The sequence below is a fragment of the Lucilia sericata genome, unplaced genomic scaffold (genome assembly GCF_015586225.1).
Source record: "Lucilia sericata isolate MDLA Ls3-8-SP2 unplaced genomic scaffold, ASM1558622v1 Contig001597F_arrow, whole genome shotgun sequence".
NCBI lineage: Eukaryota > Metazoa > Arthropoda > Insecta > Diptera > Calliphoridae > Lucilia > Lucilia sericata.
Genome location: NW_023995514.1, coordinates 41,364 through 69,351, shown reverse-complemented (window position 1 = coordinate 69,351; position 27,988 = coordinate 41,364). Strand labels below are relative to the sequence as shown.

The following is a 27,988-nucleotide window of genomic DNA, read 5'->3' as shown; positions in this document are numbered from 1 at the left end:
TTGTTTTATTTGTTGTCATAAGCAAAGGAACTTTATCAAAGTTCTCTAAAGTAGTCTTTACCATAAATGAACTGATAAACACTTATATTACATATTAAGAAGTTTGTTCAATTTTCTATTACAACTTGTTTACACTGTCTCTGCTAAATTATTTTTGTATACATCCTTAAAGTAAATTTGTTATCAACATCTACCAATTTTTATTATTATGCATTTACATTTACTAAATTTTTAAATTAAATTTAAAATGACCCTCGTATATATAAAGAAACACCCTGTTTGCATAACTAAAAATCCATTAATTGCTTATCACAGACACAAACCTTGATCTTAATATATTCGTACAAAAACTGTATTTATCGTAGAAACAAACCTTTATTTGATAATTTCAATCTGGCAATACCGTTTGTATAACACTCTGCATTATCAGTATTTCCACTTTGTTATCAATAAAATCCACACATATTCGGTCTATAATATTTATTTTCAAGTCCAACTTTATACCTAAGAATATAAAACTTTACCAAATTTATTATACCCTACACCACTTTAGTGGGGAGGGTATATTGGGTTTGTGCTGATGTTTACACAATAATATTGGTCCCATACCAACCTTAAAGTATACCAAACCGAATCATTTTCTGAGTCGGTTTAGCTATGTCCGTCCGTCTGTCCGTCCATCCGTCCATATAAACCTTGTAATCAAACTTAAGTGATGAAGACCAACTCGTATCTCGACAAAAAGCTGCAAAACCAAGTTCTATACTAGTCTTCATGACCCTGATGGATTTTTTGATAATAGGGCCTCATTTGAAATATGACTTAAATGTACATAATTTTATTCAATAAAAAAATGGATAAAGTATATCTAAGATAAGGAACAATTCAACTTTAATGCTTTATTATGAACACTAAATCACATTTTATTTTTATAACTCGTGTAGGGTATTATATGGTCGACCTCGCCCTACTTTAACTTCTTACTTGTTATAAATGAATAGTAATAAAATTTTTCCAATAGAATTGTTGGCGTTTGATGGAAATTCCTTAAGATTTAACTGGATACTGTATTGGCAGCATATCAGATAGTTGATGGTTTTACGAAAAAGAAGAATTATTACAAAATATTTTGTGCGATTGCTTCGATCTACTTCTGATCCCTCCCAAATATTATTCATCATATTCATAATCATTATATTCCTTTTCCTCTTCAACGTCCAAATCTTCATCTATATTTTCATTATTCTCATTATTGACCAGATGTGGAATTCCGAAAAATTCAGTTGTTGATGGAGAATCACTTGTAGTTGTAGTAGATTTCAAGGTAGTTGATGTTTCAATTAAAGATGTTTTTGTTGTTGTAGGTCTAGCAATTATAGGTGTCTTACGGGATTCCCAATAACTTTTACCTAAAATTGAATTTTAAAAATTGAAAAAAAAAAATCAGATTTATATAATATTATGTACTTACATTCATCCAGATGTCGATTAAAATCACAGAATATAAATTTATCAACCTCTTCATCTGTCATTGTTTTTCTGCCACTTGATTGAGGATTACTTATAGTTGTAGGTCTGGCAATTATAGGTCTCTTACGGGATTCCCAATAACTTTTACCTACATTTTTAAATAATAAAAATTTCTTCAGATTATTATACTACTATGTATGTACTCACATTCATCCAGATGTCGATTAAAATCACAGAATATAAATTTATCAATATCTTCATCCGACATTGCTGTTCTGTCTCCTGAGGGAGGTTTCTCTTTTGTATGAAAGATTTCACGAATTTCTTCCATATACTGATCATGTAGATGCATTGGTGGTCGTCGTCGTATAAAACGTTGATATACTATTGGATATTGATAGGAATTGTCTCCATAATGAGAATTTAACATTGAACTTTCAGCTTGTTGAAGAACAACATCTATTGTAAACAGAACACTTACAATAAACGTAAATTTTAGAAAATTATTTGTAAACATTTCGTTGAATGTTAGACGATGAATGAAATATTTTAGTAAATTGTAGTGACTCTTTATATGAGTAAAATAAAAAAAAGCACATACACACAAAATAAGACAATTGGTTTTTGCGATAATATAAATTAAGATCATGATCTTACGTTGATGATCGTTGATTTTTACTTTATAATGATGTTGTTAAGTTTAATGGTAATTTTTTTAATGTATACTTTTAGGCAGGGAGTTCTTAACATATGAAAGGATCAACATCCCAAATAATTTCCATTGTTGTTTTTGCGTCGGTATGTGCCACGCCCACTACTGCTAGCGCATCCATTTTTGTATTTATATTGCCACTGAATATACATACTTTCGTAAATTCTGAATGTTTTTTTTTTCTGAAAATTTCCACTTTTACAACATTTCCATTTTAAAGTGATAATGAGCACCTTTTATTTTAAGTTTCAGAAATAAAATTACAAAGTAAACGTAATAATGTTTAAAAATTATTTTAAAATTTTATTTACACATATTTTTACATCATTAATTTAAGTATTTTGCATTATTATATTTGTCACAACCATGTCTTTAAATATACAATATATATATATCAATTAATGAACAATACTCGTCTCGAAACTTTTACCAATAATTTCATCTAACTTTGCCATTTTGATGAACATCGGCTGAATAATCTAAATCTGTAAATAAGAAAAATAAAAAAATTATTATAGATTAATAAATAATTGTTATACAGCACTTTAAAATATAATCTTTCATTATCAGTCGAAATAATTTCTTTTTAAGGATTCAGAAAAAACTGTTCCGTCATAAAGAAATTTCTAAATTTTGACAGTTTTTAAATAATTGATCAAAATATTTTGCTTAAGAACGAGAATTTATACGAAAATTTCTTTAGAAACAAAATTGCTATTTAGCATTTGGACAACATCCAAAATAAGTTTAAAGCTAATTTTTCTTTTCCTAAAAACAATAAAAGAAAAACATTAAATTATCATATATTACTGTGTATATGTATATAATAAGTATGTTTATGTTCGTGTATACCCCTGGTATATTATATATAAGATTCCCTATCCAGACATTTTTGTGTCATTAATAAATAGGCTGACACATGTGATTCTAATCTAATTTAGATTTTTAATGAATTATTTCTAAATATTTATTGCAACATGAAAACCTAATTTCACATTTGGAAGATAAAATAATCGTATTTTTGCCTATTTTATACTTTTTGCAAAATTTGTCCACCTGTTTTCTCATTATTTATTTTAGTTTACTGAAAATTTGTATTATCATTATGTTTATTCTAAAATTTTGTTTATAATACAGAGATTTCAGTTTTAGCCATTTTTATTGAAATAGCCACAAAAGTATTTTCTTTAGAATGGTCCTTATAAAATTCTAAGTCAGGCATATTCTTTTAAGAATATCTAACAGAGTTATATCTATAAGTATCGGAGATATTATCAAAACAAATATGATCAACAAATATCAACTCCTTCGCAGATCAAAGTTGCTGTTAGGCCTTAATTTGGCTAGCATACTATGAGACCATTATGCTACTCTTCAAATTTTCCTTGTCTAAAGTGGCCGACCTTGCGATTTATGTGATTCCTGAGGCAATAGTTTGTTAAAAACAAATTTGATTATATTCTGTACTAAAACAGTCAAGATCATGAAATAGACCGTAGACAGAGTTGAAAGAAGTGTTAAAAATTCAATATTGATTGAAATTTTCTGTATTAAATATTGACAATTTCTGTATGTCCACCGATCAAAGTTGCTGTTAGGTCTCAATTTGGCTAACATACTATGAGACCATTTTGATACTCTTCAAATTTTCCCTGTCTAATGTGGCCGACCTTGCGATTTGTGTGATCCTTGAGGCAATAATTTGTTAAAAACAAATTTGATTATATTCTGTACTAAAACAGTCAAGATCATGAAATAGACCGTAGACAGAGTTGAAAGAGGTGTGTTCAAAATTTCTATAAAGGGTCAGGAGTGTAAAGGTCATTTGTTGTAAGAGACAAATCAGATAATTTGTTAAACTGAACCATTCCATTTCAATTTTACCCATTCGCCAATCATATTCGTAAACATGGCCAGGAGAATATAATTATTATTTTTCGAAACAGATACTTTCAATTGCGAAACCATAATTGTGCATTAGGTTAACTACAGAGTGGGCGCTTCAAGCGATGCGAAGCTTTGCACTACAAACTTTTGCTTGTGTGCGCAAAGCTTCGCATTGCTTGTAGCAATTCGGGTAAATGTAGTTTTCAACTACACTTACCCGAATGCCATGGAACCCATAATAATTCAATAAAATTTCGTTTAAGTTGGTGTAGGGTAGTAGAAGTAAGACTATATTTCGACCTAAATAAGTTGGAGTTGAGGAGCCAAGATAGACCTTTAGAGGTCATTTTTCGGATTCTTGTGATAACCATATCGATGTTGTAAATTTCAGATCAGAAAATGGTGCAACCTTTTCTATTTAGTTGGTGAGATGATTTGGGTGCTATCAAAGCTTGGTTTGCATTCCTCTTGTAGCATGGTGTCTGACTAATGCAGTCGAGTGTAAATTCGAGCGGCTTCATGTTTCTAACCGCAGATTTAGTTGAATTGTATTTGACATTCAGGGACTCTAGCTAGAATTGTTGTGATCATGAAGCCAATAAAATCAAGGCAAACAAATGGGTAAACAAAAAGGTGGCCTTGGGTGCCCCGATAGGCTAGTTGATAGTATGCTAGCCGGTCAGTCTGGGTGTTGTGGCTTCGATTCCCACCAGAGGCTCTGGTCTGCTACACTACAACGGGCGTATGGTCATCGTCGCCCTGGTCGGTAATTAGGTTAGAATATAATTTGTAATTGTATTGAACAAGAAAAAATAACGTCTTTAACCAGACCAGAGAATCATGGGTTAGAATATGTCTTATGTCCGCTATGTACATCAAAGTTTAAGACTCCATTAGAAAATAACAAGTAACAATGATTGCTTACAGGGATAGAAAGTTCAAGGCCCCTTTCATATAGGACTTTCAGTAACATTCGAAAAAATATTGAATAATAAAAATTCAGTCCGAACCGAAATTTAAAAAAAACTGAACAAATTAATTTGCGTCATAGTCATAGTCTAATTTAAAGATAGGTTAATTACTGCTAAATACCACTCATAGAAAGTCCTTATAATAATTTTTCAATGTAAGTCATATTATATAATAAATTAAAAATTTAAAAACACATTATCCGACTATTCTAGTATATAAAACGATACATTGTATTCCTACTGCATCATCGTCAGTCATCTTATTAAATAAATAAATTTGTGATATGTACTATATGTATGTAAAATCTACCCACCTTTTGCTTGATTACGTGCCTGTCCATATTTACGCAAATGTCTTGAATTAACATTTTCCATTAGTTGTTTTTGGCCAACAGCTACTGCTGCTGTTGCAATATCTTCCTCAGATGTTGATAATTGTTTATTTAATAAAATATTTCCATCAGTCAAATGACGACGTATGGGTTGTTGTTTTCTACTAGTATTACGACTTAAATCGCTCGCTCGAGTTGGACTATTGCAGGCCGATTGCGTTTGTGCTGGAGGCGTAGATGAAAGTAAAGATTTCTGTCCACTTTGCAGTGACTCGGTAGAGCGATTTTTTATTGTACGCCTTCTTCTTCTGGGATGTTGACTAAAACTATCTTCTTGCACTACCAAAGTACCAGCTTTGCTAGTACGCAAAAAGTAACGTGGACCATGTTGAACTTCTTTTTCTTCTGCGTATTCGGGCGATGAAAAACGTCCTTTTTGATAACTGAATCTTTCGAGTATGGATTCCGAATGTGCTGATGATCTACCCGAACTTTGGGAACGACGATATTTTCGTTTCTCTCGTGGACCCGATGACGATGAGGTGGGTGTTGTTGTCGAAGGTGGAGTGGGTAAAAATTCGGGTATTTGTGACGCATAATACGCTTGATCATCGTCGTCTTCTATATTGAAACGAACTCCTCTTAAAGAAGAAGATCTTCTCGAGAGACCATAATCCGGTAAATCGGTTGTATTAAAGTCAATTGCTTTACGACTACGATGTGAATAATTGGACATGTTGGCATAAGGTTCGGGAGATGGCGTGGCTTCTTGAATTTGTAAACCATTAAATTCTTTTTCCAAAGCTTTACGTATGGAATGCGTTAGATTTGTGGTGGCAGATCGTTCATGTTTCGTTTGATGAGAACGTTTTTTCGATTTATCACGTTTTGACTTTTCAAAATCCTCTTGCTTATAAACACTTTCATTATCATCCTGGGCATCTACCAAAAGTTTACCTTTATGATCGTACAGTAAAATACGTGGTAAAGCTATATTGGAACATGATTTCGAGGTAGATAGCTCCCATTTCCAATGTTTGGGTTTTCGCAATTTCAAACTTAATATATTGGCAAATTCATCATTGTCATCATAATCATAATTTTCATGTTTTCCCCCTTTAGGTTCATTTTGTTTATTATAATTATAATTGGCATTAGAAGCTGCATCAGCTTCACCATTTGTTGTCATATAATTATGATGACTAAATGTGTTGTGATCGTTTATATGTTGTGTTGAACTTGGTGATTCTGAGGTTGATGTTGTTGTTGTTGTAGTTGTTGACGGTGATGTTGGTGTTGCTGATGTGGATGTTGGTGGTGTGGTCTGATGGCTATGCCAACGTCGACGACGACGATGCATATCCATAAACAAATCTGACATTGTTGAAATAGTATGTAAATCACATAAGGAAACACTTGTGCGATTCTATTTTCGAAATTCACCTTCTGCTCTCTTGTATATGTATGTGACAACTATCTCTCGCTAAGAGTATTTTAAGTTTATTTATTTTTCGTTTAATCTCTCTAAATGATTTTTAAAATATTTAAGAAAAAATAAGAAATAAAAATATGATTCAGTTTTGAAATGGTATTAAAAAATATTTACACCATTTCTAATTATATTTTTAATTGCTTTGGTTGAGTGAGTTTTAAAATATGGAACGATCATCACAAAAAAAAATGTCTTGATATTGACATATTGAATAAATTTTTGTTGTTTAAAATTTTTGAAGGTTTACTATGGTATAAACAAATTGTTGGTATAAGTGATTTCCGCTATTGGATCCAACATTATGGACCGATCGTCACTAAATATATAAAAAGGCTTTTTCTTGAGATCATATTAATAATATCTCTTTTGATCATATTTCTCAAATTGTTAATGCTTTGGATGAACGTTCCTCAATGTATTGGATTTTACTTCAGACCTGTATCTAATTATGAACCGATCCTCAAAAAATATTTAAAGAGATAATATATTTAAAAGGACTTTAACTTTAAAATTGATTTTGCCTTAATATCAATGTATTGGATTCTACTTCAGACCTGTATCTAATTATGAACCGATCCTCAGAAAATATTTAAAGAGATAATCTCTTTAAAAGGACTGTAATCAAAGGAGGTTCACTTTCTGTTGATATGCTTTTTGTAATTCGGACTCTAATAGTAATTGAAAATTTTGTGAGCATAAAAGTGATTTCTCCTGCTGCATCCTGCATGGACATTGTGGACCGATCTTCACATAATATGGAAGAGTGGTTTTCTTTTATAATAAAGGAAGAAGTTGTTTACTAAAGCAGTAATTGAACAATTTCTCCTGCTGCATCTTGTATGGCCAATTGTGGACCGATCTTTACATAATATAGAAGAGCGGTTTTCTTTTATAATAAAGAAAAAGGTTGTTTTCTAAAGCGTTAGTATATGTATTGAACCGAATCGAACCGATTCCTGGACGTGCAAGTACATACATATTTGCTTCAAAAACTAACAGCTTCTAAATACAGTTAGAAATGGTGTAATATTTACATAGCATTTTTATACTATAATCCACCTGTTGTCAAACAATTTGTGCAGACGATGTCATCCAAATTGAACTCGATTTATGTATATGTTCCGCAAAAATGAAAATAAAAAAGTAATGACTTTTAATGTCACCCAAATAAATTCAAAGAAAACCACATGAAACGGGAATAAAAGGGGACATAAACTTTAGCGTAGTAGTATCAAAAAAAGAATTCTATAATAATTTTTATATACGAGTACAATTCAAATGATCGTCGGTTTGTTTATGAAGATCAACATTTAGCCGCTGGCTAAAGGCCAACTAGCAAACGAAAAATAATTTTCTTAATTTTGTTTCTGCTGTTTTTTTTTTTATTTATTTAAAATTTCAATGAGCCGTTAGTAGTTTATTTTTATAGTTAAAATTTTTTTGTATGTTTTAAATATTTATAGAATTCAAAAAGATAATGACGTTCAAGAGGCAAGCGTTTAGAAACAATAGTTGTTTTGTAAAAAAAAAGAAAACTAAAAACAAAACTGAAATGGTTTCATTCACTTCAAAACAATTTAAAATTGTAGACAATTCAAACACACATTTTCTTAATTTATCATTTAACACTTTGAATTTATCTTATATTTTATTGGCAAAAATTATCTTAAAGTGTCGTGTTTTTTTTTTTTGTTGTTTTGTTTGTTTTCCAAAATTAAATACAATTAGCACATCAAACACACTTTTCAAATGCCTTACTTTTTTTCAATACAAATAAAATTCACTTTCTTTTGAAATAAATTTTCGAATTTGTTGGTTTTTAATTGTGCTGTTTGGTTTTTGAAATCTTAATTATATTTATTTATTTTTATATCGTGTGTGATTTGGCTTCGTTTTTTGTTGTTGTTGTTTATTTTGGTAGTCTTTAACATATGTGTGACATTTATAAACAATTTTGTGTTTTTTTATTATTATTTTTGTTGTTTCTTTTACTTGTTATTGTTTTTTTTTCTTTTTTATATTAATCGTTTGAATGCGTTTATTTTTTATGGCGATTTTTTTTTATTAATAAAAATTTTTTATCCGAAATTTAACCGTCCGACCATTCTCAGCCATTTTGCCCAACTGTTATGAGGATTTTATATCTGAAAGCAACATAAGTATCATTCATCAGCATGTGTTCGAATGTGTTCAGATGTGTTCTTCTTTTTATTATATGTACGTTTTTCTCACTGTCCCGATGAGAAGTTTAAAAAATTTTGTATTTATTTGTTGTTATTTTGTTGTTTACAGTATACATTTTTCGTACATTGTACATATGTATTTTTTTCAGAAAAAAAATAAAAACAAAAATTTTTAATGAAATTATTTTACGCTCCCACAATAATAAAATTAGTGAATTTTCGCACTCATCATATTTTATTGTCAGGGAGAGGATTTGCTCTATAAACAGGAAAGATCATACAAATTTTTGTGGTAAATTAGGAATTCGTTGGGTTTTTGAAGTGTTTAGTTATAGGTGATGAATATGTGTCCCGAACTTTGGTTAGCACTTTGGTTTCTCTTAAAACCCCAACAAGGATCGGATTATCCTAGGTGAATTAAAAAGTCCCATTATTTCTGATACATACAAATATCTTCTTTTATATTGAACGAAACTCCTCTTAATGGGCATGATCTTTTACAGAAAAGCGAATGAATTAAATTCAATTGATTTATAGCTGTAATGTGAATATTTTTCAGAATCTATTAAAAACATATAAGAAAGGAGTGTAAAATTTAAAGGGATCGCCTATAATAATATATAATGATTTTTCAAGTAGGTCTTGTAATGGGTCTAAAACCAATTTGAACAATTTATCTCATTATTACGTACAGTCAGACAGACGGTCTTGCCTTAAAAGTCTCAGAAAGTGATTCTTAGCCTAATAGTATAATTTAAGGAGAGTTTGGAACGCAATAAACATCATCAACCTCCCCACTGGGTATAAATAAAGTAATGAGATAAATTAACCTTTAAGAAAATAATAGTTGATCAGTTTTAATTTTTTAACTTTTAAATGATCCACTAGCCGAATACTAATATCATAAAAATACCAATAGTTATTATACCCTACACCACTATAGTGGTGAGGGTATTACTCGTTTGTGCTGATGTTTATAACACCCAAAAATATTGATCCTACACCAACCTTAAGCGGCTCAGAATCACTTTCTTAGTCAATTTAGCTATGTCCGCCTGTCTGTCTGTCTGTCTGTCCGTCTGTCCGTTCGTCCGTCTATGTATCCATGTAAACCTTGTGCGTACTCTACAGGTCGAGATTTTCATCATTATTTGATGAAATTTGGCACATGGTTAAAATCGGTCCATTATTTCGTATAGCCCCCATACAACAGTACCCCGCCGAATAGGGCTTTTGAGCTCAAAAAAAGTATGTTAAATGTTCTTGTATGACTTCAAAACTCAGCAAAACTTAGTTATATAAGTCTTAATAATACTGCTGATCGGGCCTCATTTGATCCTATTCCCCATGCAAAGTCCCCTTCACAAAATGACTTGATGGTCAAGATTCACTTATAAACACTAATGCCACGATGATATTCTGCATAAATAACTGATGTAGATGTAATTCCCTCTACCAAAAAGGACCATATTAACCCCCTGCCCCCCATATTAGAAAATAACTAATTTAGAAAATACCTTTTTTGTCAACAAATTGTTAAAATATTTCTGAATTAAGGTAAAAATTAAATAAAATACTTTATTATTAAAAAAAAATATTTACATTTTTAACATAATCACTGGTGTAGGATACCATATGGTCGGCCATGCGCGACTATAAATACTTACTTGTACTTTTTTGCAAAAACTGCTGTCAAAATGTGTATGCAATTTAAAATCTCTACCCTGATTCGTGTATTTTAATAATTAAGTATTTTATTCTCATTTCTCGCTAAACAAAAATAAAAGAATTTTCTTGTGTTTATGATTTAAAAACTACAATAACAAAAAAAAATCTATTATTTATCTGAAAATTTAATGGTAGTTTGCTGATTAATTAATATATTCTGTATTTGTCTTTACAAATATAAATAATTTTGTGTTTTGTGTTTTTGGTTCATTTTGTTTTTAATATTAATTTATTGTACACCTTTCGATTTATAAATAAATAAACTAAATATAATATAAACAAATATATAGCTCATACGTATGTATGTTATAAATTTTTTTTTTGATAATTTTTAATTAAGTAGCAAATCGTCCGTCGTTATATTAACTTTTCTGAATCATTTAAAAAGTATTATTCATACTGGGATTAACTTTTTCATATAGTATGAAAAAAACAACATAAATTTTAAAATAAATTATTTTTTGAGAAGTTTTTTTTTTCTATTTTTTTATGTTTATAATGTTTGTTTCTTGTATAAACTTAATATTAATTAATTCCTAACATTTTATTGATTTTTCTATTGGGCTTGCTTTTTACATAAATTTTATTACTTGAACGTAATGAAACATTTATGTTTTAGTAATAAAAATATTTGTTTTCAATTATGTAGTAAAATTAAAATAAGTAAACAATTAACAAGTACAACATTATTTAAAAAACATTTTTGGATAAAAAATTCAAATATTTTATTCTATCTATTGGTTTTAGTTAAAATCGGTTCATTTTTTCGTACACTCCTATAAAACCATACCTTTGGAGTTTCAAAAAACACAAATAAATATAATTGTTACTATAGTTCTAAATACTAAGAAATCATAATGTGATGTATGATAGAGAAGTATGGCGGAATTGGACGATATCCCACATACAAAGTCCATTTCAAAAAAAAAAAAAAAAAAAAAAAATAGTTTTATGTTCGCTATAATTTACGTATAAATATGCGATAAAATACAAAATCAATTAATAATATACATATGTACCATTATAAGAATTGATTCATATTTGATCCTAATATATGGATATATTCCCTTATTATACCCTACACCACTATAGTGGGGAGGCTATTATGCGTTTGTGCTGATGTTTGTAACACCCAAAAATATTGCTCCTACACCCACCTTAAAGTATACCAATCGGCTCAGAATCACTTCCTCAGTCGATTAAGCTATGTCCGTCTGTCCATCAGTCCGTCCGTCCGTCCGTCCGTCTGTCTGTGTGTCCATGTAAACCTTGTGCGCACTCTACAGGTCGCAATTTTTGAGATAATTTGATGAAATTTGGAACATGCACTTCTCTTGGTCCAAGGACGAACGCTATTGAAAATGGTTGAAATCGGTCCATTATTTCACCTAGCCCCCATACAACCGGACCCCCCGAATAGGCCTTCTGACCCCATAATTATGTTAAATGATCTACTATCTCTACAAAAATTGGAAAAATTTAGTTTTATATATGTCTTATGCGTTATTTGACCCTAGCCCCCATACAAAGTCCCCCTCAGAAAATGACTTGAATGTCAACAATTCACTTATAAACACTAGTATCACGATGAAATTTGACACAAATAGATTTTATATAAACATAAATGTCGACATTAAATTTTATAAGGATCGGACCAATTTTTGCCCTAGGCCCCTTATAACCGGGCCTACCGATTTGGGCCTTTTAGCTCATAACTACGACAAATATACTACTATCTTCCCAAAAATTGGCACAACTAAGTTTGATATAATTATAAATAACACTGTCATTTTTCGGCATGATCGGAAATAAAAAGTAGCCTATTGGCAGACATACAGCAATACGCGTTTAGTAGTCTATAACGTTCAAACACATAAACATACAAACATATAAACATACAAACAAACACACATTCATTTTTATATATGTATATAGATAATTCCCAATAATACATTTTATAAGGATTGGCTCAATTTCTGCCCTAGCTCCCATACATCCGGACCTACCGATTTCGGCCGTTTATCTTTTAACTACGTCTAATATACTACTATCTATCCAAAAGTCGGCACAATGTGGTGATGTTTGCAACACTCAAATATATTTGTCCTTATTAAGCTATGTCCGTCTTTGTGACCGTGTAAACCTTGTGTGCACGCAACAGATCGCAATTTTGAATATAATTTGTAAAAATGGGTCACATACTATTCTCTGGATCCAATGACGAAGGCTGTTGAAAATTATTAAAATCGGTCTTTTATTTCTCCTAGTCAGCATAAACCGTACATGAACAGACATTATTTGGAACCTATATAATATTAACAGAAATGCTTGATTATTGAATCCGTTTGTCGTCAATCAATCGCTTGAACATATTGGCATTGAGATTAAAACGTATATAAATAATTTTTTAAAAGACGAAAATTATCTATTCGATAGGGGGCCTCTTCCAAAATCTATCCTGGTATGCCACAGTTTTCGATTTATTACAGATTTTTTTTAATAAATTCCATTAGAATCGGTCCATAGTTGACCATAAGTTTATATAACCGTCACTCAGAATCAGAATTCTTATAAATAGCAGACTCGGATAAGCTATGTTCATTAAATAGCAAAACACAATGAAAACATCAACGATTAAATGCAGCTTCAAAGTAATATGTTATTGTAGTTCGTTTCACCCTCCGGGGGCATGCTAGCTTGATGAATCTTCCCCCATCTTGGTGTTATTGTAATCCCGGGGAAAAGAGGTGCTACCAGTAGCTCTAGCCTGCTGGTACTATAAATTGGTATGATCAAATGTATTCTCAACCTTTCCTTGGAATGATTCGAACCATGTAATCTGTTACCACGGGGAACCGGTAAAGTTTCTGACTTTGTCTAGTTCCGTTTATTGTAGAGGTCCCTTCGGGGTGGATGGGTGGCTATGGTTTTAAAACAAATTAGCGGGAAGAAAATGATGTTTAAAACACTGATGCACAGTATAGTCTATAGTACGGTATAAGTTCGGCGCTGTTGCCGATACAACGGATACTCCGCAGGTGAGTGACTGTGGGACTATGATTTGGAAATGAGTGGGTGTTAAGTGTATATGATAAAGGATTGATGTAGGGGTATGCGGACCTTACCCACCCGTTTACCTAGAGTGAGTGTTTCTGATGTTTTTCTCAATGAGTGTGTCGTATGAATGAGAAATGTTCTGGGTTGAATGGTGATGACTGTAAGGGGGTTATATAAGTCATACCATTGAATTTTCCTTCCTTGTTCGGGTATGTTCAGGGTTTACTTTGTTCATACCAGATTAATCACAGCGAGTTCTCTGTGAGTAAGAACAAGACCTCGGCTTATTTGATGAATTCGTATTTCTATCCACCGATTACGAGGTTGTAAATGGAAGTGATGTAAGATACACAAAGGGGCGGTGGTAAGTCATCAAAGAAGCTCACCCTGTGGATGAAATAGACCACCGTGAACTTAGGCCTTCGATAAAACTGTGAATAATAAACACTCATAGCAAATTTTCTCGAAACAACTTTTTTTGAATTAAGACGGTCTGGTAGACCGGAGGTGGTGGGTTCGATTCCCACCTGAGGCACTGGTTAAGGAGCGCACAACAGGTCCGATAGAGGCCTAGGTGTATTTCTTCGTATTTGATGTATATACACCCTCCTTTCAAACTAACTAACTAACTAACTATTACGAATTTTGTATGGAAAAACAGTTTAATAAACCAAAAATAAACTATTGATAACATTAGAAATACAATGAGATGTGTTTAGAGAAAATTTTTTTAACGAAAATTGCATGCAAAAAATAAAATGAAATATAATTTCATGATTTTGTAATCTAAAATATTTTTAATCATATTCAAACTATCCGACAACTCTGTTTGCATTGCAAATCATTTCTCATGTCTATACAAAATTCCCCTATTTTTTAATTATATTAAGAGATTTTGTTTATACTTAATTACTTACTCTCTCATATTCATTTATAAAGTTATCAGTAAATTGCTGTTGTTTATTGTATTAAATATAATGTTAGTACAAATTAAATCATTGTCGGCTAAACAACTTAAATTTAGAAAATATTAAAAACAAAACCACAAAATGAAATTCAGATTTTTTGCTCTATTAATTATTGTTTTATTAATAAGTGTAAATGATTTTATAAAACCCATCAACTCGAAGAAGGTGATATTTTTTAAATCAAACGAAACAGATGTGAATGAAGCCAGTATATTTTCTATAACGCGTAGATGTCTTAAAACGGATCATAAAGGCAAATGCCGATATTAAGCAATTAATTTTTTAAACTAAATATATTTTATATTCTTAATTAAATATAAGTCAAACATGTGTTAGTAAATAAACTAAACTAAAACTTTAAAAATAAATATTTTTTGTTTTGAAAAAGTGTTTTGTTGTTTCAGTGTGAAATAAAATATTTATGAATGGTATTCTAAAATATGGGTTATTACACCCATATGTCTTTCTTTAAAAAACTACATATAAGATTAATATGTATAAATATAGTTTATTGACAGAATTTGTACCAAATGACAATTCAAATAAAGAAAACCTGAATATCTAGAAGAATTTTTAAATAGTAAAAAATTGTCTATAAATCAATATCATGTCATAAGTATTTAAAAATTTGAATTGACATAAAATTATATGAAACAATTATGAGCTGTACCGAATCCTATATAGCCATCCCAATAATGTTTATATCGGAACAATGTTTTTCATAACAATTTATCAAAGGGTTATAGAACAAATTTTGTATGGAAATTAGTCTTACAAGTAAACAAACCTTGGTTTAATTTTCCCGCCCGTCCGTCTGTCTGTCTCTTTAAAGCACGAACGGAACGAGATAGAGGATTGAAATTTTCCACAAATATTCTCTATAGGTAAGGTTTGTTTGGTATTGAAAATGGGAAACATCGGTCCACGTTTTCGGATAGCCCCCATACAAGTGGAGTCCACTTAGTGGACCCCCGAAAACAGCTTTAATGGTCCTATCCCCATAAAAGGCCCTCTTCAGAAAATTACTTTAACGCTCATTACTGGCTTAAAAATACGAGTATAGTGAAGAAATTCCACACACATAAGTTTAAATGTAGCCAAAACTTCTCTACCTAATTTTATGTTGATCGGTCTATAACTGACCCTACCCCCCATATAAGGTCCTCTTCAGAATATGACTTTAACGCTCATTACTGGCTTAAAAATACGAGTATAGTGATGAAATTCGTCAAACATAAGTTTCAATGAAGCCAAAATCTCTCGATCAAACTTTATATGGATCGGTCCTAATTGACCCTACTCTCCATATAAGGGGCCCTTCAAAAAATTACTTAAATGATCATTAGTGGCTTAAAAATACCAGAAAAGCGATGAAATTCGACTCATATATGTTTTATACGAGTTAAAACCTCTCTACCAAATGTATTGAGGATTGGTCCATAAGAAAATTACTTTAACGATATTTGCTGACGTAAAAGTACGTGAACTGTTATGAAATTTTATATACCTTTATAGGAACGTAAATCTTTCTACCGAATTTCATGCGGAAAGTGTCGGGAAGTGATATTCGATGTAAAGATGTTTTGTATGAACCAAAATTGGTCTAAAAAAATTTTATGAAAAACGGTCAATTATTAACCCTATCTCTCATATAAGGTCCTCTTCAGTTAATTTGTTGAGTAGTATCGCCCTGATGTTTATAAGGGAGCATTCCTTTTAAGGCATACGGTTTGATGATGGGTATATGAGATTCGGCACAGCCGAATATAACACTCTCACTTGTTAATGAAACAAGTCGTAATTCCAAATATTTACACAATATTCAATTTCCAATTCGAAGACAAGTAATATCATTGACAATAGATTGTGTAAAATTGCGAACTGTAGCTTCATTACAAATCAATATTAATCATTAGTCTGGTTTTGGTTGATCCCCTTATTGCTCAATATACATAAAACGATGAGTATTTTTTAAATACTCAGAATTATAGTAATGACTGATGAGTAAAGTAAATAAATTTGGACAATTAATAACTCGAGTATAAAAAAACCCTCAATTTGTTATACGTAAATAGTTGGACTTTGAAATTATTTTCACCTTTTGGGGAAATTATCATAAAAAAGAATTTCTATCTAATAAGTAATTACTTGCTGAATTTTCAATTTTAAAAAAGTAATAATAAGGCTGAACCTATTTGTGTAGATCCTAAAAAATATAACTTAATAATAATATATGAATGTCTGTATGTATGTTAAAAACAATTTTCTGAAGACTCTAGATCAAAATTTTTCAATAACATTAGTTTTTCGAGATATCGTGTATATAATTTTTAAAGTCAACATATTACACATTCAGATGTTGTGTGGAGGGAATATACATTTCACAAATACCGCTGTTACTTCTTAAAAATAATTTATGTTTATGTTTTCACATAGATTACCGAGATCTATACAAATTTAGAAAATTATTTCTGGTATTCAAAATTTAAGCCCAATAAGATCCATTGTATTCACTCAATGTACAAATTTAATAAAGTAAATGTGTTAGTAGTTAACGCTGCCCCTTACTGCGTTGAAAAAATAAGTCCGAACATAACTCTCCATTAAAATCATCATTAATTTCTTTATTGGGGCCACCCTAATTTTATATGTTGTTATTATTTTTGGGGATTTTATGCGAATGTTTGAAATCACGTTCTTGTTCCAAAAGTCATTTCATAATTTCGTCATAACTTTTTTTATTTAGTCGTATTCTTTGCCTAAAACAAATATTTTGATTATAATTCATTATATTGTGGTATATTTTTATCTTACTGCTATGTGACATAATTAGCGTAATATATCTGGGAAAACTTTAAGAAGGTATATCGAACACATGCGGCCATAAAATACCCTGCACTAGCTATGAGGATTGCAATTGGATCAGACAGATCTTTAAAAAGATGTCGCAATGCTTTACTGTGGTATATCTGGTATGAGCAGAGTAAACCCTGAACATACTTGGACAATGAAGGAAAATCCAATGGTATCACCTGTATAAGATACCTTTTATCTATCACCATTCAACCCAGCATACTTTTTATTCAAACGACACACTCATAGGGAGTAACATCTTGGTATACGGACGGGTAAGATCCGCATACCCCTACATTCATCCTGTATCATATACAATCAACACAATCTCATTTTCAATATTTAGTCCCTCTGTGGGGTATCTGTTGTCTTGGCAACAGTAGTTATCCGTACTTATCCCTTTACCTCGCATCAGACTTTTAACTGACATTCTGTTCCCGCAAATTTGGATTTAAACCTCTGCCACCACAAGCACCCCGGAGGGACCTGTCTAATAACCGGGTCTAGACAAAGTTCAAAACTCTGCCATACGGGCTACCGGTTCCCATGGTAACAGATTATGTCATGTCAAATCATTCCAAGGAAAAGCCGAGGATACATGTGATCCGCAGACTAGAGGTACTGGTAGCACCATTCTTCCTCGGGATTGCAATAACACCAAGATGAGGGTCTTTCATCAAAGTAGATGCCCCCGGGGGGAAGACAGATCTTTAACAATTTCAGTTGCTATATTTTTAGTAAGTTTTTGAGTTTTGAGTTGAATATTGGAAAATCTCCGGTTTGTGGCCTTATAGCAGATCGATAATCCTCACATAATTGTTAAGTTGTCGTGAGAACATAATATTATGTAACTTATTTATATAGTTATTGCAATATCGTTATTAACAGGAGTGTTATGGGGATTGGTCACTTTGTGGATAAATATCGTGTACTTAAAAAGAGAACTGTAAAGAAAATATATAGCTCTGAGATTAGGCATGGTTCCTATTGTTATAAAACGTAAAATGTGAACAATGCAAAATTTGTTTAAATCGTAGGGTATTTATTTCATTAAAGCTCTATTTGTTATAGGCAAATATCTTTTAGGTATTACTCATATTTTTTTGATTTTGAAAAAGGCAGACGTAAATAATTTCTTGAAACAAGTTACGATCTATATAAATTATAATTCTACAAATTCAAATTTAAATTATGACTTAAATTTTTTTCTAACAACACTTCTAATGATAACATATTGTGTATGTGTGTTTAAATATTACTGTGATTTGATGTACAAATATTTTGACGTGCAAATAACAACGCGTTGCAACGTCACAATATTAAAGATAGTTATTTCCTTATCAGTAGTATATACTGTTAATGACTGCTTTTATTTTATTATATAATATTAGAAATAGCCATTAATACGATTGCATACCCAAAGGCTTAAATTGTTCATAAAACACGTGCTAGAGCGTTTGTGACTAAAAGTGCTTAACATGTAATAATGCATTTGTTTTTTAACTATTAACTACATAATAAGACTAAGGAATGTTTATTGTATCATAAGATTTGTAACGCTTTTTAATCTGTAAAATGCGACATGTAGCGTGCGCACAAGGTTTACATAGATACACAGACGGACGGACGGACGGACGGACAGACGGCCATAGCAAAAGTGATTCTGTGCCGATTGGTATACTTTAAGGTGGCTGCAGGACCACTATAGTAGTGTAGGTTATAAAAATTACGTCTTAATTCATACCTAAAGCATATCTCTTCTTAGTTTGCTCTGATCAATTCATTTCTTCTCATTATCAACGTCAAACTAATATGAAAAGCTATAACATGTATCTCCCATCCAGTGGTTCATAAAAGTCACAACGACCGCCTGTAGCATACCCAAATATTACTCAAATACATGTGTAGTCGATATGTTAATCAATTAATTATTTTATTGTTTTTGTTCAAAAATAGATTAAAAGAAAAAGTAATTATATTTTGTGTCATTTTTTATAGCTTATCTATTTTTTTTTTTTTTTTGTCCACTGATAGAACACATCTAAATACAGGGTGCTAATTAGAACAAATGAATTCAGCAAAAATAAAGTTTATTTAATTACCAGCAATAATTTAAATAAACAAATATTTAAACAAATTTGTAATTTCACAATTTTATTCAAAGTAGTTCTCATTTTAGGGTGACCAAAAAAGTAGAAAACAAATAATTTAAATAAATAAACTTCTTTTGTAATTAACATTTCTAAGGAACATGTCAAACATTCTAGGAAGTTGTATTTGACAAATTGTTACAATTTAATGATTCATTGCGGCCTAAAAGCATGCACAAATTTTCTTGTATGTGCAGCACCTGGTTAAAGTTTAATTAATTTTGTTATATATATATATAGTTTTTTTTATCTGACACCTTATCATTCTTGTCAATTAAAACTAAAGGGAATTAAAGTGACCAGATTTAAATTTGAGATAATTTTGAAAGTCACCCTGAAAAATTATGAGTGGATAGTGATTTTGTCATTGTGTTTATAACACATCGAAACATTTATCGACTGATCCAGAAAAGTATAAATTTACTGGGTTCTAATATTCTATGACGATCTTCCTATATCCATCCGTTTGTTAGATTAAAGATAAATTATTGATCGATAGATTAAGAAAAGTTCATATTACTGGGTCCTTATAATATTCTATGACGATTTAACTAAGTCCATCTGTCTGTTGAAGACAAACAGTTAGGGTCCAAATGAAACGAACACAATGCTCGATAGATTCAGAAAATTATATATTCACTGAGTGTTAATAGGATTCTATAACAATTTAGCTATGTCTGTCTATACGTCTGTCTGTTCCAAATGAAAGGAAGTATAGAATGAGAAAAGTATAAATTTACTGGGTTCTAATAGTTTATGATGATCTTCCTATGTCCGTCCGTCTGTTAGATTAAAGCTAAAATATTGGTCGATAGTTTAAGAATATTTCTGGCTCCCTATAATATTCTATGACGATTTAGCCATGTCCGTCTGTCTGTTGAAGACGGACAATTAGGTTCCAAATGCCATGAACACAATGATTGTTAGATTCTGAAAAGTATATATTCACTGAGTGATTATAGGATTCTATAACAATTTAACTATATCCGTCCATCCTTCTGTCTGTTGAAGGCATGTTAGGGCTCAACTGAGAGAAAATTGAAAGTGAGTTATTTTACAAATGTCCTGTATATATGAATAGAAGATGCAAACCTTAGTTTTAATAGAATATTTTATGAAAGTCTGTCTATAATTAACACGAGTCCATTAAGATCGGTTCACAATCGAGCCAAATCTATATCTGAAGTAATCTTTCGGTAATCACTTAGATATGAAGTTATTATTTTATTATTAATACTTTTTTCTCACCACCTGGCCACCTTAACCATCACTAAACAATTTTCTATATATAAAATTTAAAAATTTTCTATCATTTGTAATCAGTTAAAGACCGGCATTTGAACAAGTAACATTAATATTTCCACATTTTAAAATAAACTAAAAAGAAATCGCGTAAATTATTCTCGTTTTTACATTTACAAAAAAAAATTATATTCGGCAAAGTTTTGTGCTTGAAATTTTAAGTGAATTTTCGTGTACGTAACTGAAATAAACCACAAAAGTACTATTTTAACAAGGATATTAAGACCAAATAAGTGTACACATACAAGCAAACGCACACACACACTCATTGCCATAATGTTGTCATATAAAGTGCATAAAGTATTTGCAACAGTTTTAATGTTGACAATTTTAATAGTTTTTTGTGCACCAACGGAAACAGAAGCAAGACGTGTCATCTTTTATACGAAAGCATCTGTAAATAAAGGACAATTATTTGCGACATCACCTAAAATGGAGCCATGTCCAAAATGTCAAATGAGAGATCATCGTGGTCGCTGTCGACGTGTAATATCATTTAAGCCCGGTAAATATAATTATTTTGCAAAAAGATGCACTTAAAATAATTGCAAAAGCATTCGCAAGCATTTGCAAATACCCTGCAGTTCCGAATTTATACACATATATTTTTAATCATTTGTCACGTAATGCATAAAAATACTAGTTTGTGAAATTTAAGTCAAACTGCAGGGTATTGTGTGAAAGTATGTATATGACTTTTAGGGGCAGTTTCATATACTTAAAACTAGTAAAATTAAATAGTCTTGAATATAATACTCACATAAGCTTTGATTTCAATATGAAATACCTACGTCAAGAGTATTTAACTTAAGCCATTTGTATTAAAGTATGTAGTACATTATCGTACACACTCCGTCACATACACACTTCTACCATCATGGTCATTCACTGGTTCTTATCAATTGTAATCTACAATTAAACATGTATTGAAATGTCATACCTTCTTAAAGTATTTTATTCAATTTCATTTCAATTGATTGAGTTTTGCTTTTTAACAATCAATTATTTACAAACTTGCGACATTTCTATTTATCTTTTGACCACATAAAAATTAAGACATCATATCTAATCAAAATTAAAAAACAAATTGAAATTTTTATTGTTATTGTTGTTTTACAAAAACATTGTAATTTATATATTAAATATTATTGTTATTGTTAATTTATAAAATTTTATTTTTTATTATTTTTAGATGAAAAATGTTGAAAACATTCATTCCCTGGCAGGAATTTCTTATTTATTATTTATTGGATGGAATCTCGTAAGACTGTTTAAAAGGCAATTAATCAACACAACTGTGTGCAGTATTATTACGATTTAAATTATTTTAAAATTATGTAGTATTAATAAAATTAATATGTATGTTATTTTCGTTAGATATAAGTTTTTAATTTATTTATAAATGTATTAAAAATTAAAAAAATATATATATATTTTAATAAAATGTTGGTGAAATATGTATAAACTAAAAATTGTCATATATTTGGAATATTGTCCTGAGCCAATAATTTTTAGATAAAATAGTTTTTAGGATCATTTTAACATGTTTAACTTATCTCATTTTACAAAAAAATTGACAATTTGAGAGTCATTAGCATCAACGAAAGAATAATTATAAATGGTTAATTCAGCATTTAATAACTTTTTCATTGAGTAATCTTAATTACGTCGTTCTACTTGGCTACCACCTTACCATCAATATAATCTTATCGCAAAATTGATTTGCTAATAGATATTTGTTTTAAATATATGTTGTCAATACAGGCCGTTATCAGTTATGTTTCGCATTTAATGGTTAACCTGTGATCGTTATTCATTTAGCAAGATTTAGCCAATAATTTTTCCCATTTTCAACACCAAACATACTACTTAGTAGAAAGTATTTGTAAACAATTTAGTTTCGTATCTTCTCTCGTGCCTCCAATGGGTCATCTAAAAATCGTATAAGAACCCGAAATATACATACTTCTATGGGTTTGCTATTAACATTTCGGTGTGTGAACGGAACGGAATGAATATATAGGAAGAATGTATATATACTTACACTATGCCGTATTCTATATTTGCCCATCATGTCTCTGTGTTTTAATTATGGACTGACCTGTACAAATTTAAAAATGTGACTAATTTTTATAAATTTTTTTTTTTTTATTTAAAGCGAATACACTCTCGGACTTATATATTTTTATATCATATAATTTTTATCCGTTTTATTTATTATTTATTAAAAGTATACTTCTGTATTCTGTAACAACACACGTGCAATGGATTAAAAATTTAGAAATTTTAAAAAATCAAAATGTTTTATATGGGCATTTTCAATATAACAAAATTTGTTATATTGTCACTAGAATTTCTAAAAATGTTATATTTATATAAAACATACTACCGATTTGAACTTAGAAAATTCCTTAAAAGTCCATAATTCACTTATAAACATTAGTATGTATTAAAATTAGGCAAAGCATTTTCCGGCCCTGTAACAATTTTGAAAATTTTACACATGGAAAAGCTGATATGCATGTGAAACTGGAATCCATTTAGAGCAATTCTGCATACTCCGTTTTTTATAATCAGCTCTTATGTCCTTATAAAAGGACTTCAAAGTTTAAAGGACTTACAAATTCAAATGAATATTTTAAATATTTATATATGTTGTATGATGCTAATATTGGTATCAAATGAAAGCTGGGAGTCTTTACCTTCTATCCATATTATTTATTTGACTCACTTAGACAAAAAATCAAAAATTAAATTAAATTTAAAACAGGTCTCATTTTCGAAACAAACATTTTTAACTATTTTTTTGGAACACATTTTCTTTAAGCTTTCATTTCTTTTGAATTGAAATATATAACATTATTTTGAAGCAGAGGTTCTCAGCTTCAGTTGATATTAATATCAAATTTTTTATATAAATTTGGAATTTCACATTTTGAAATTCAATGTCCTTTAAACTTTAAGGTCCTATTACAGGGGCATAAGAGCGGATTATGAAAAACTGTGTACACTGAGTTAAAACTAATGGTCCACAGTTTCCTGTACACATAGATTTTTTTATGTGTGAGAATGACTGTTGCACGGTGTAATTGGTTATAGCTCCCATATAAAATAGCTCCGTGAATTTTTTCCGGATCGACCCTTAATCAACCATAGCTTCCAGATCATTCCAGATCACACAAATCATTCTGCTTATAATAGGCCATAGCTCACATATAAGATCCTCTTCCGGAAATCACTTTAAAGATCAAAATTCTGTGCAATTGTTATTATGGAACTTAATTAATGCTTTTAAAATTTAGAAATATACGACATCTTTATACAAATCTAGCTTATAGGTGAAGGGTATTTAATATAGTTATGGGCCAAACAAATTTTTAAGAAATATTTTTTGGTTTGTTTATAATAAGACATGGGTGCACCGGTAGTAAGCTAGCCTGTTAGTCTGGGGGTTGTGGGTTCGATTCTCACTAGAGACCCCGATCTGTTACACTACAATGGGCGTATGGTCATCGTCACACTGCTCAGTAAATAATGTTGAGCAAGGTGTAATTCTATTGTAATGGATGAATAAATAAATAATAATATATATTTGTACCCTACACCACTATAGTGGGGAGGGTATTATGCATTTGTGCTGATGTTTGTAACACCCAAATATATTGGTCCTACCTTAAAGTATGCCAATCGACTCAGAATCACGTTCAGAGTCGATTTCGCTATTTCAGTCTGTCCGTCCGTCCATATGTCTGTGTGTCCATGTAAAGTTTCTGCGCACGCTACAGGTCGCAATTTACAAGATGAAAATTTTGCACATACTCTTACCCAAGGACGAATGCTATTGAAAATGGTTGAAATCGGTTCATTATTTCGCCTAGCCCCCCTACAACCGTCCCCCCTTTTGATTTGATATCACTACATGCTAAAAAGGATAATATCCTATACAACCATGCCCCCTTTTGATTTGATATCACTACATGCAAAAAAAGATAATATCGTGCGATATCCTTCGAAAACACTTGTACCATTTTTCATCAAAAATGATCAATATACGTCAAAATAAAGCGTGTGGTGAAGTCGTATCCATCAAAAGTCCAGCGATTTAGTTTTGTGTGTGAAAGGGTTAAACCACATTGGCAATTTTTGTAACGATCGGGCCTTATTTGACCCCATAGGATAGACCATATTTACCCACATTTTGAGCCCTCTTGTAGAAAATCTTTTTTTGTCAACAAAAAGTAAAAATATTCCAGAATTAAGGTAAAAATCAAATTAAATGCTTTAAAATTTAAAAAATAATCAATATTTTTAACATTCTCACTGATATATCATATGGTCGGTTGTGCCCGACCATACATTTATACTTGTATTTTATTAAACAATTTTTTTGATCAACATAGTTTTGTTCGCAAGTACACCAGAACAAGTAATTGTGACTAACTTGAATAAAAATTCATTATGGCCACAATCAAAAAGAAAGAATGATATATCAGTTTATTAACAAATTGACCTAAGTCCCATGCATCTTCAAAAATCTCCCACAAGTATAATAATAAAATTAAATATAAATATTTTCCAAAATGTTTGTGTGAATTTCCTTCTATATACATATCATATTCTTAAAAAAGTTAGTGGTATAGGGTGTAATACCGTCAGATATGCCGGTTTTTAAATTATCATTTCTTTGTATTCTAATATAGCTGGAGAAACATATATGTACATATACATATTTATGTTTCTGATAATAATTCTTTTTCGTTTCTTTTTAAAAATATAATCACTATTTTTAGACCACCCACTAGTATGTTATTTTGGGTATTGATTTGTGTGATGTATAAATTTATAAATAGTCATACAGAATTTTTAAAATAATTTTATATTCAGAAAATATTTTGCTATTAAAATGTATACTTTCAGGCTGGCGATAAAAAAAAGCTCTCTTTTAAAAGATTTCATTGTGTCAGAGATGAGACATTTCATAAAAATGGACAGCACCAAAAAGTACGTTGGTACTATTCTGAATAATTTTTTGGCGTAATTTAAGTATACCCTACACCACTATAGTGGGGAGAAAATTATGTGCCGATGTTTGTAACGCTTAGGTTCTAAACCCAACATAAAGTATACCGATTGGCTTATAGTAATTTTTTCTGAAACGATTAGTCCTTCCATGTGTCTGTACATCTGTCTGTTCATTCAAACTACAAGCCACAATTTCAATGAAATTAAACCGGTCTATTATTTCACCTAGCCAATAAAGTTGTGGAGCTCATAGTTATGTTAAGTTCCAATATTTTATGAAAAATCTTCAGATTTTCAAAGTGATCGGATCTCATTTGATCCTAGCCCCCATACAAAGTAACTTTCAGAAAATTACTTGAACATAGATAATAAATTTTAAAAATCTGTTGAAACTGATGTATGGTTTTGTGGCATATTATTTAATTTCATCAATAGATATGTGATAAAATTATTTTTTTACCTACTTCTCGCAACTTTAATTGAACGGTTTTCCAATGTTAAGTAATTAACTAATTATAAAATAATTAATAATTAAATATAACACGTGTATGTACTATAATGTATGATAAATTGATTATATGCATTGCATATCTATTTATAATTATACATAAATATATATCACATTATTGCGGGTATTCCTCTAGACCATGTTGTCAAGTTCATAGTTTTCATAAAATCTCAACGTCATTAATAAATGATAACGTAAAAGTATTATCTCTCACTTTTAGTAAGTTATTTTCCAATGAAATTCTTTAGAATCATAGTCACTTAATATTTATAAATAAATATTGTACAATACGTAATAATAACTGTTGTCAGGAAATTTACTTTTTGACTGCACGCCATGAGCAAGCTGTTTTTATTTTGTTACTTTAGAAATCGGAAATAAATATTACGAGTATAACACGACAAAATTGATTTTGAAATTCTATATTTTTATAACTAAAGAATTTGTTTTTTATTGTAAATTATAATATTATATGATATATATGAGCGCACAGTGTTAAGAATTAGAAAATATAACAATTTAAATTTTTTTTAGGAACTTAGACAATATTAATAAACTGAATTAAATTGAAAACATGTTGAAGTGTTACACTCGATTTTGCTGAATCTTGTAAATACTCCATCAGGACATTTAAATTTAATAAGGAATAAATATCATCAGAGTTAAATTCGGAATATGATCTCATATGAAGTTTATAATATTTGTAGATCAAAACCTACAAATTTAGAAAGCTTAATAAATTTCATTCTATATTGATAACTTTATATTTAAACGGTTTGTTTTCCGAAAGTTTTGGGGTTAAGTTTTTTATGGATCAATTTTCTAATTATACTGTGATTTCAATAATTAAACAAGAAAGAAATTATAGTCGAGCGAAGCCGACCATATAATACCCTACACCTGTTACAAAACTAAAATGTGATTTAGTTTTCATAATAAAGCATTTAAGTTGAATTGTACCTTGCCTTGAATTGTACTTAAGCCATTTATTGTTGAACAACATTGTGGACATTTAAGTCAAATTTTGAAGAGGGATTTGTATAGGGGCTATGGTCAAATGAGACCATATAATTATAAAATTCATGAGAGTCATCAAGGCTGGTATAGAACTTGGTTTTGCAGCTTTTTGTCGAGATACGAGTATATATATCGGGTTCAGTTGTATGGGGGCTAGGTGAAATAATGGACCGATGTTAACCATTTTCAAAAGGAGTCGTCTCCGGTACCATAGAGGATGAAATTTGGCACATTCATTGAATTAGCTTCAAAATTGCTACCTGTAGTTTGATTACAAGGTTTACAAGCCCTATTCAGGGGTTCAGTTGTATGGGGACTAGGTGAAATAATGGACCG

At 30.4% G+C, this 27,988-nt stretch overlaps 3 protein-coding genes across 7 annotated transcripts; 1 reads left to right on the top strand and 2 right to left on the bottom strand.

Annotated features, from left to right (window-relative positions):
• Nucleotides 1–863: 863 nt before the first annotated feature.
• Nucleotides 864–2,010, bottom strand: LOC119612079. Its single transcript, XM_037967799.1, has 3 exons — nucleotides 1,678–2,010; nucleotides 1,472–1,618; nucleotides 864–1,409 (listed from the first exon to the last, which is right to left on the bottom strand). The coding sequence occupies exons 1-3, from the start codon at nucleotides 1,985–1,987 to the stop codon at nucleotides 1,171–1,173; spliced, it is 696 nt and encodes a 231-aa protein (XP_037823727.1). The 5' UTR covers nucleotides 1,988–2,010; the 3' UTR covers nucleotides 864–1,170.
• Nucleotides 2,011–2,459: 449 nt separating this feature from the next.
• On the bottom strand, nucleotides 2,460–8,984 carry LOC119612074 (probable basic-leucine zipper transcription factor L). Of its 5 annotated transcripts, none has more exons than XM_037967793.1 (3): nucleotides 8,857–8,984; nucleotides 5,355–6,896; nucleotides 2,460–2,667 (listed from the first exon to the last, which is right to left on the bottom strand). In XM_037967793.1, exons 2-3 carry the CDS (start codon nucleotides 6,751–6,753, stop codon nucleotides 2,621–2,623), a joined length of 1,446 nt encoding a protein of 481 aa, XP_037823721.1. In that variant the 5' UTR covers nucleotides 6,754–6,896; nucleotides 8,857–8,984; the 3' UTR covers nucleotides 2,460–2,620. The 5 variants fall into 5 exon arrangements, with proteins under 5 accessions (XP_037823721.1, XP_037823718.1, XP_037823719.1 ...); XM_037967790.1 differs by having other exon boundaries at nucleotides 7,924–8,983; XM_037967791.1 differs by having other exon boundaries at nucleotides 8,469–8,983.
• Nucleotides 8,985–21,128: 12,144 nt separating this feature from the next.
• On the top strand, nucleotides 21,129–22,554 carry LOC119612073. The gene is made up of 2 exons (XM_037967789.1): nucleotides 21,129–21,610; nucleotides 22,298–22,554. Exons 1-2 carry the CDS (start codon nucleotides 21,382–21,384, stop codon nucleotides 22,309–22,311), a joined length of 243 nt encoding a protein of 80 aa, XP_037823717.1. The 5' UTR covers nucleotides 21,129–21,381; the 3' UTR covers nucleotides 22,312–22,554.
• Nucleotides 22,555–27,988: the final 5,434 nt, after the last annotated feature.

Excerpts from the sequence above, each read along its gene's own strand:
- LOC119612074 (XM_037967793.1), bottom strand. The coding sequence starts at position 6,753 with ATGTCAGATTTGTTTATGGATATGCATCGTCGTCGTCGACGTTGGCAT. Across the intron at positions 2,668-5,354 it reads GGCACGTAATCAAGCAAAAG|ATTTAGATTATTCAGCCGAT; the intron begins GTGGGTAGATTT and ends TCTTATTTACAG.
- LOC119612079 (XM_037967799.1), bottom strand. The coding sequence starts at position 1,987 with ATGTTTACAAATAATTTTCTAAAATTTACGTTTATTGTAAGTGTTCTG. Across the intron at positions 1,619-1,677 it reads TAATCGACATCTGGATGAAT|GTAAAAGTTATTGGGAATCC; the intron begins GTGAGTACATAC and ends TTAAAAATGTAG. Across the intron at positions 1,410-1,471 it reads TAATCGACATCTGGATGAAT|GTAAAAGTTATTGGGAATCC; the intron begins GTAAGTACATAA and ends ATTCAATTTTAG.
- LOC119612073 (XM_037967789.1), top strand. The coding sequence starts at position 21,382 with ATGTTGTCATATAAAGTGCATAAAGTATTTGCAACAGTTTTAATGTTG.